Genomic DNA, 10,269 nt, shown 5'->3' with positions numbered 1-10,269 from the left:
ATTTTTAGATTTACTTTGAAAATTATTTAACTTTTGACTCGAGAAGTTGAATCATCATACCTACTAATAAAATGATAATGTATGAAGTACCTATTTGAATGCTCATTTTTTATTTTTTTTAAATAAATTCATATTATATTGGTATTTTGAGTATTAAGTAGTAAGTTCAATTAATTTACACTTCCTACACTCTATAGAGTCTATACGTACATTACGTTACTGTACGTCTTGTCAATAGAGAGCAACTTGTTAGTTCATAGATAGGTACCGTCTCACCGATAGGTAACTGGCATGCCATGATAATTTATATTATATAATTTTATACATTACTGCTAAGGTTAAGGATGTAGGATGTAGTAGTTATTGTGTTAGGTCGATGGTAGTTCTGACAAGTCACTAACAAAGAATAATGATTGAATATAACTGTATATAGCGCCATCTGTAGCAGCTTTGTTTATAACTATTAGGTAATAGTTACACTGAGTACATAATATATTTTCGTGTTTCGTAACTACATAGCGCTGCAGTTATGGTTTTTTAACACTGTCTTAGATTAATAATAAGATTTGTTTAATTTTTTAACTATTAAATGGTTGACGTTTAAGAGCTTAAGATGATTTCAGCAGTACGTTATTTGTTTTATTTTTCTAAAATACGAACAATAATGGCATCCTCGAGAAATTAATCAGGGAAGAGCATAAAAAAATTAAACATTAAAAAAATAAATAAATCTATATTTAAATTATAATATCAATGAAATGCTTTAAATAATAATAAAAGTTAAGGTTTTCAAAATTATACCTATTCCATGTTCAGAAGAGAAATGCTCTGTCATTTTTACCTCAGGGTGCCGATGCGCACAACATAAACTTGCGTTTAGTAATTTAGTATAGGTAGATTTAATTTCGTGTTGTTAACTTAATATCCACATATAACCTTAGATTATTAGGTCTACTTACATAAACTCATGTTAATTGGATTGGTACTTATGCTGCAATACCATATTTTTCAATGTTTCTGAAGTTTTGCTTAAAAAGTTATCTTAAAACTAATCGTTGATTTATAAGTAGGTACTACTTCAGCATTCAAAAAGAATACCACTGATAAGTGGTATTGAGTATTATGGTCATAGAAAATGGTTACAGTACTAAAGCTTTCTGTTGCAGCTCTCTCGAAAACAAAAACTTTAAATAGTGTTAAACACATAGGAGTATAGCTTTATTAGCACATCCAGTGCCGTAACTAGACTACTCGAGGCCTGTATGCTAACCAAAATCTAGAGGACCTGTGTGGTCGTATTATAATCTCTTTTTGAGGCCCTGCAATATAGTATGAGGCCTGTGGTCCGTGTGCGGTTCACACTCTACATACCCGGTTTTTATGGCACTGAGCACATCTTTTGTTATTTGTATATAGCTACAATGAATAACATGTAGTTGTTCGCCCTATCAAACAGCTAATCGCGTGATAGACAAAATTCAGTATCTAGTGCCAATGCTTAAAATTTAAAATCAAAATGTACAATACCTTCTATCTCACACAATACAACTGAGGTCTATTTTCGATATCATAAAAATCTAGTTTGTGAACGGAATTCGTGGTTTCCATATGAGTTTCCACATGATCCAACAAATACTTACGCATTCTTGTCATTCTTGATGCTTTTCCATAATATACGAATGTGTTCAGCCATGAAAAAAAGATCTGCACGATTCATCTGAATGACGGGATATAGCTTTCGAAAACGTATTTCCGTATAAGAATAAACAAATTATCACAATATTAGATTCTGAGCATAGCGATGAATGTATGGATTTTACAATGAGGTATTTTTTTGTGCTTGTAAATCTGAACATCTTTTAGACTATAGTAGAAATAATGCTTCGATCTTCAACTTTGAGGGGGTTTGTGGTAACAATTAGATCTACATAATAATTAGTGCTTTTAAGAAAATAGGGAAAAATTATGATTTTAACACTAAAAGAGTTTTCGACAAAATCGATTTTACTTTTTACCGAACTTTTTTCAAAGTTGCAAAATCACAGCACATTTAAAAAAACTAGAAAACATTTTAGTTATTATACATATAAGGGTTTTCTGAATAAATTAAAATTTTTAAAATATTTTGACTCTTTTTAACTTAAAATAAATTTGAATTTTTCTGCTTATTTTGATTTGCGTTGAAACATATATTTTTTTCGGTCAAAAACTTAAAAAAATAATAAAGATTCCTCATAAGTTAGTGCTTATACAGCAGTTAAAAAATATAAACATACAAAATGTTATGTAAAATGTCTTTTATGAAGATGTTTAGACTTTTGGGAAATTGGATGTTTAATCAAAAAATAATGATTTTAATATCATCTTATTGTAAATCAAAAAATATATTAATAGCAGAGACTAAAACTTTTGATTATTACTTATATTATTATTTTTTAATTTTCTATATATATTTTTAAAGTTAGTTAAAAACATGTACTTATAATGTATAAAAAAATAGGTGCTTATTGAACAGTATTTCTAGCATAATATGCTTCATAGTTCATAATTATATATGATATATTTATACAATTAGGTATATTTTAATAAACATATTATACTTATAGGTATTTTGTGGAATTAAATAATTCATTATACTTATTTTAATATTTTATTTAACATAATGTAAAACCGTAAGTAACTGTCCTGTTTCATCTAATATACGTATTACCTAGCTTGATTATAGTGCACCTATGTATTTAGCTTGAGGGTCTTCTTATATTGGTCAGCTGATTTAATTACAATCAACGAAGTCAGCAAAGTTTGTTGTCGATAGTTTTTATTTTTTCACGCTCGCCTAACTTTTCATTTTGAAAGTTTTAAATTTCACGATACTTCATTAGGAAAAAATTTAAGACACTGACAGAGACAGCATATTATTGGCTTTACAAAGCCCTTTTAATTGTGTTAAAAATTTGTTGTCGCTAAGAAATTACACGTGGCAGCTAATTAATTGTAGACACCTATCTATGTACACATTGTACACACAGTTATAGTTTATACGGAAAATGGTATTATTTCACAAATAAGTTTATGATTATTTATAAATTGAGAGTTAAGTAACTAGTTTATAAATGTGTAAGCATATATTGTGTCATTTAGGCAGTTATTTAATATTTTGATTAAAAGTAATAATATATTTATTTTATTTTATAGCAACTCCCCGAAAATTTGTTCCGAATGCGGACGTGTCCATAAATCGTAATAGGTAAGTAATTACCTACATAATATGTTGTAATGTACCTACTTAATTGTCCTAATAGTGTATATTATAGTATATAACTACTTACTTTGTATACATTGTATACAATATTGGTATATACAATATAGATATATACCTAAGTATATTATGGGTACTATTTACTTACTACGCATCTATGTCCTATATATATGTACGATTTAGGTACATCATAGATTATTAGCATAAAACTTTGTCACAATCATCAAGATGAGATGCTTTTAAAACTATAATAATATTATTTACATTCTACATTGTGTTATGGGTATTTAGGAAATGATTAAAATAAATGATTTATTCCATTTTCCGGGATTTTAGATTATGATTTTTACATCATATAATATAATATAACTTTATACTTTAAGTTATATATTAAACAAACTAACTTATGCATAGCTAGGTAACTGATATTATATAATACTAAATGAAGTATATACGTGAATTGATATATTTGTAAACCGTTATATTTTATCATATAAATTTTACCGTGCAGTTGTCGTTGAAATATAAACATTGTAACAATATGTATTTATAAATATATTTAATATTATGTACATACCTACTTGGCTACCTATATGTAATTTATATTTAAATACTGTATACATGTAAGTTTATGGTGCACATGTATACAATTGTAAAATGCATAATAAAGTATGTATAATATATATTATGTTATGATAATAATACAACTTAAAACGTGGTTCCTATTAAATCCATGTAGGTGTATAATGTACAATATTGTCTGCACGGGTTTTTTATTTTAATAACAAAATCTTTCCTAAAGCTAATTTTGTATGGTAAAAAACTTAAACATATTTCGTAGTTTCATTCGATGTAAAACACATGACACAATATTATGCTATATATATATTATATATAAGTATATAACAAACATCAAACAATGTATGTACAAAAAAAAATATATATTATGTATATTTTTGTCGTACTCTTTGCAATTTCATATCTATAGGTACACGTTAATAATATCAATAAGACAATAACTTTAATAACAGTATGAATTCTTTTAAAACTATATAATATTATACATAACATTATAACATTTATAACTGTGTATAAATTTAAGTGGATTCGCTTACATAGTTATACAAATTACAAATGACTACATAACAATAAGATAATATCGTTAACACAAACTACACATGTTCAGTGTAGCATAAAAAAATAATAGGTACTTATAACATATAGATATACAGATTTGACAAATCAACAATGAACGTATGTCTTACAAACTAGTTTTGTAAACAGTTTGTAATTTTGTTATTTGAGCTTTGCATAGGTATTTTTTTTGTAGTTATACTCTGCAGTGTGGTCTTATGCGGGGCTTAATTTTTGTTATTTTTTTGTTTGTCTATACTCTATAGTAAGATTTTTAAATTAATTTTTTTTTCTCTAAAGACTGGTCGAATCTCATGAATTGATCTATTTCAACTACAAGAAAAATTTAAGGCGTCTGAAATTTTAGTGGATGATCGTTGTAACCCTACCCATATCGAACATCACTGCATACCATAATTAACACATAGACCGATGTTCAAACATAATAATTTATAATTTATAAATAATATACTAACAATATAGCGAAAGAAAACAATTTTAAATTATTGAGTGTCCCACACCAATTACACACCGAATGGCAAACTTAATACGAAATGCATACGGTTATAAAAATACGTTTGTATACTCGTTGTGATGTTAATGTAAGAAATAACATTTTGCTGTCGATATTATTTTTATAGTGCGTTCAGGGATAAAATAATATCACATTATTACGTATTACACCACATATGAATTACACTAATTAACTAAAATAAAAGTTATTTCGATGGTATAGAAATTAGTGGAACATTATGAGAATTATTTTTATTTACATGCCTTTAATTACCATTTCACTATTCAATAGGTAGCTATGATTGGTGATTGATATTAGTGTATGCAAAATCAAAATTGAAATAGCAAACAAAAAGTATAAATAAATATTTTAATAAATAATTTAGAAATTATATAAGTAGTAAAATACATCTTAAAATGTACTCTACGATCCATCTAAGTAGGTACTAAGTCTATCTACCATTTGTACAAATGTTAAAAAATGTTAGACAGTTTTATTGGGTAGAAGTTTTATTCAGTATATATTCGATTAATTGTGAATAATATTTCATGTAATATTATTATTAATTAGGCGATTTTAAAAGAACAGTGTTGAAGTTCATAGTAACTATCAAAAGGAATTTTACGCTATAGATTAAATTAACGAATCTTGTTGATAGCTGACGAGTAAAAGTAAATATACAATGAATGATTTATTCAAAATTAATACGAAGAAAGGAAATCCTACTAATATTCACTTTAAGTTTTTGTAATTTCATAGATAGCTAATTGTAAAAGCTGCAATTTAACGCTGAACCATTTAACACATATGTGGTCCAACTGTCATTATAAAAAAATATTTGAAAGTATATAATACTTAATTCATATGGAACTATTTTGCTTATTAATAGTTCTCGGGTATTTTTCTAAATAAGTTTTTTATCACCATGTTTCTATATTTCGTGCTTCCTACGTGGTGTAAATAAATTGTTTGCCAACTAAAAGATTTCAATAAAGAAACAAACTTATACAGTTGATGAATGCACAGAATTCCCAAGGAATGGCACTCAATTCGGGAGTTATTACAAACAGTTTAATCCCATATTAGAAATTATATTATGTCTGAATTTCGTCTGATAATTCGCCTAATTGAGTCTGATTTCTCGTTAATAAATATTCTAATTATATATTTTTTGACATGTTATGTTTTGACAACAACTATAAATCTATAAATTAGGAAGTAAAATACATTTTAAACTCAATTAGGATATATTTCAGACCAAATTTGGTGTAAATGTTGGTCCACGGGACTCAACTGTAATAGTTACGTCACTCAATTCAAAAAGCATTTATCATATTTATGTTTTGGTATGTACAATAAAACGTTTGTAATTATATATTTTGTTATAAGGTAAATTAAATTGGGTTTATATTCTATTATGATCTGTAGTAGATATTTCCTATTACATAACTAAATTGTTAAACATTTGTTTCATCTTTGTATCTAAGTTTGGAATACTGAATGTTCAATAAAAATAAATCTATATAAATCAGCTTTTAATATCATAAGATTCTCATGTAACAAAATACTATACCTTATCATTAAATTTGGGTTTAATTTAATTTTTAATCGTACTGGGTGTTATCAAAAATTAAAATATTAATTTTATTACATTACTTTTTACAAACCAAATGAACACAAGAACGTGATGCACATACTTTATGGTTATTTTGGTATTTTAAAAATTTATATTTAATACATCATGGGAATATTTTAACTCGATTATTTTTTTTTACGTGGAATTAAGCTAAATTATTATTAAAAAAAACAATGTAGACTATAGGTAAAATTTTTCTGTAGGAGTATTTTACAGTATTTTTGATATCATTATTAAGCTCTTGTTCAGCTTAGGAAAATATCATGATACTAGTTTTAAAATATTTTGATTCTTCCAAAAAAATTTATTCGTAAATTATCCTAGAAAGTTGATCTGTCGTGGTATACGTTTTTTGTTTTATGTATTACATAATATATATATATTTGTATATGTACATTTCAGTGGACTATCCAAAAATTATTTCTTACACTGATCCATGTAATATAAACCGTGTGTATACAATTCACTTAAAATTGGAAGTTGATTTTTTTTAACAATCCAATATTAAGAATATATACACTAATCACCGTGGTTTATATTAAGCCGAAGCATATGGATCCTGTAAATGAGATAGCCCATCTTTTAAACATCAGGTAGACTTAAGTTTACGACGTCTTCGAGCCCAAGAATTCTTGGGAATGTTAAACGATCTCCTCGTGGCATAAGTTCCGAATACAGTTGATTGGCTAGATGATGAAGTTGAGTCATTTTCAACATTCGAACCCTGTTGATCCTCATATTTTGAATCAGTTCTAAAAAGTAAAAAGACATCGAAATATAATTACTTATTTAAATTGAAAAAGCAATTGTTTCTATGTTTTTTGAAGATTTTCATTACATTATTAGTAAATTTTTTTTTTAGATTGTACAGAAAAATCAAAAAACCATTATAATATTAATAATATGTTATGTATGTTTGAAATTTTTATTAATAGGAACCATTATACCTAAGTATAATTTATTACTGTTAATAAAATCTTACTAATAATCGTTATTTAGTTTTTAATTTTTACTTTTTACCATATATTGTGGTTATTATCACTCATTACTATACCAGTAAAAGTGTTAAAAACAGGTAACAAATGTAAATTTAACGATTAAACATATTTTGGTAACTTAAATAAAATCAATGGTAATTTCGAAATTTTCTCAAAAACTAAATTTGTTATATAACTAGCAAAAAAAAGAATTTGGAATTTGAGCAACGGAATAAGTAAGCTAAAGTAACAAACTAATTGAAGTATCTATTACTAAGATTTGTATCCAGGGAAGAGTCCATGATATCTGGATCTCCAACCCTACATTATCAAAATTTAAAATAATATGTTTTATTTACCAATCATGTAAACAAATAAGAATAAAAAATAAAAATAAAACCCTGGCTACGTGCCTGCTATTAGAAATGCACATTTCCGTGTCGATAGAAAAGCTATAGTAACTTTAAACTTTTAAGGTATTTTTATTCCTGAAGAAAAGTCAACTTAAAATCATTATAAAGGTATTATAAGACAATTAAATGCGTTCATAATGTGTTCTAAAATATTTGAAAACAAAAATTGTTAATTGAGAATGTGATGATAAATCTAATATGATGTATTTTATAAATGTATAATATTCTATATTACCGGGTGATATGTATCAGAAGTTTTTGATAAAAATACAAAAAACATTAAAATCTAGAGAAATAATATAAAAATCTAAATTGAAATAAGTTTTTGAAAAATCAAGCTCAGTAACAATTTATCATTGCCTTGAAACATGAATTCACCCATTCAATTCGTGCATATAATTTTATAAATATTGCAGTACACCTATTAATAATTTATGAAATTGAATGCAAATATTTTGACTCGGAATTGTATTTAACTATAATACCGCAATTATACTCCACCTCCGCCACCAAAAACATCCGAGTAACTGTAAACAAACGTCCCGATCTACAGAGAAATCTGTCTACCGCTTAATAACATTCACTTACAATAATGACTTTTGGTAGAATTTTTTTTTAAAAAATGAGTACTTTAAATGCATAAATACAAAAGAGCGAATAAAACTTTTTGCAGTGGAAGAGTATGCGGGACGGAAGAACGTAAATAATCCCGCAATCCAGTTATATTATTCGTTTTTTCCTCTCTTGACATAGACCAGCCCACTGTACCATTTCTCATTATTTATTTGATGTTCGTAGGGCGAGACAGAGACGTTAAGCGTATAATATATTGTCTATCTAATATAATTTAAACAAAAGGAGGCGCTAAAAAGGACAAATATTACAATAGATAATGGCGTATCGTAGAATGCTATTCATTTCTGAACAAATTTCCGAATATGACTATATGACAGAGTTGTATAAATTATCGTTATGAGAATTTTCCTGAAGGCAATTGTTATTCATTGCTTGAAAATATTAAGCATCGAACTTCGATTGAAATTTTTATCGATCAAAATGTACATCTTATCGACACGCCAATTAAATTAAATTGCTTACCCAGAGAAAAGAAAAGAAAACCTCAGGAAATTGCTTCAAGGTAGGAATCTCGAAATAAAACCAAATACGTATACAAATATATATAATATATTATATAGAAAACTAAGAGATTTGTAGTTTTTTTCCCATAGAGTCGAAAATAAAGAACTAATAAATATTTACTCTTCACCTTTTAGATTTTATAGGCTTTAACGTTCTTTAAAATGAGCATATTGTAATATTTAAAATATCTTTTTAATAACTATTATAGGACTTATGCAAAACACTCAATGCACGAATAGATACTTATAAAGTTATAAAGTTATATAGGCTAACGAAAAATGCCCCGCGTTAGATATATAGGTTAAACGCCCTTTTAATGCATCTATATAATAATTATTAAATTTCGCGGAAAATTTTGAAAGGAATATAAACATTTAATACATTTGAAAGTTACGTTTTTCAATATACTTAAACAAAAAGTTTTTCAATTATCAATATCCGTATTACATTTTGTAGACCGAATGCTTTGAAAATGTACGTTTTGCGCAACATGTAATTAAGTTTGTTTCTCGTACCATTTAGTTAATTGTGTGATAGTTAAAAAAATTAACCTTGGTCATATATTTAAATTTAATTTTTCAAAATATTTACATTGAACGATATTTGACAACTCGTATCTGTTCCTCCAATTCGGTAATTTTTTCATTGAGCTTGACGTTTTGATTGTAATATTCGGTCACTAGATTTGACAACCGAGTAGTTACATCTTTCATAGTGGTATCTGAAAATATACAAAAGAATCCCAATAATTAGAAAATGTCATCGCACACGAAAGAGACGATAAGTATTTATAATATTATGTGGACACAAATACTATTAGTGTACAACAATATTATGTTAAATTAGTATGGTTACAAATTAAAATGTTAAATAGACATGATATATTAATTATTAATAGACTTATAATTATTATTGATAGCTTTAGTATTAATCGAATGCGTTTATTAGTATATTATGTTGTTATTTGTTTTGTTAAACATAATTACACGTTACACGTATTATTTATTTAAAACAATACGGGCGAAGCCCAATTACATATTACATATATTATAGACTATAGTATATTTTAATAAATAGATAACAATAAGATAATGGGTTATGATAAAAAGGTAGATTGATCATTAGCCATGCGTATCTTATAATGAATAGGGTTATTGAAACCGTATAGTTTGTGGAACAATTTGGCACTGAGAAAG

The 10,269-nt window shown here is 26.4% G+C and overlaps 1 protein-coding gene across 6 annotated transcripts in view; it reads right to left on the bottom strand.

Moving 5' to 3' along the window:
- Positions 1-3,924: 3,924 nt before the first annotated feature.
- LOC114132898 (cyclic nucleotide-gated cation channel subunit A) overlaps positions 3,925-10,269 on the bottom strand; it is a 173,225-nt gene continuing 166,880 nt past the window's right edge. For 5 of the 6 annotated variants that reach the window (XM_050198933.1, XM_050198932.1, XM_050198935.1 and 2 more), the window contains 2 exons: positions 9,665-9,794; positions 3,925-7,295 (listed from right to left, as the gene is read on the bottom strand). In XM_050198933.1, coding sequence (XP_050054890.1) covers positions 7,133-7,295; positions 9,665-9,794 — 293 coding nt within the window. In that variant the 3' untranslated portion in view covers positions 3,925-7,132. Of the gene's footprint in view, positions 7,296-9,664; positions 9,795-10,269 lie in introns of those variants that run through there. The other variant, XR_007603648.1, reaches the window with a different exon arrangement.

Source organism: Aphis gossypii, chromosome 2, assembly GCF_020184175.1.
Source record: "Aphis gossypii isolate Hap1 chromosome 2, ASM2018417v2, whole genome shotgun sequence".
Classification (NCBI taxonomy): domain Eukaryota; kingdom Metazoa; phylum Arthropoda; class Insecta; order Hemiptera; family Aphididae; genus Aphis; species Aphis gossypii.
This window is presented reverse-complemented; position numbering and strand designations above follow the sequence as displayed.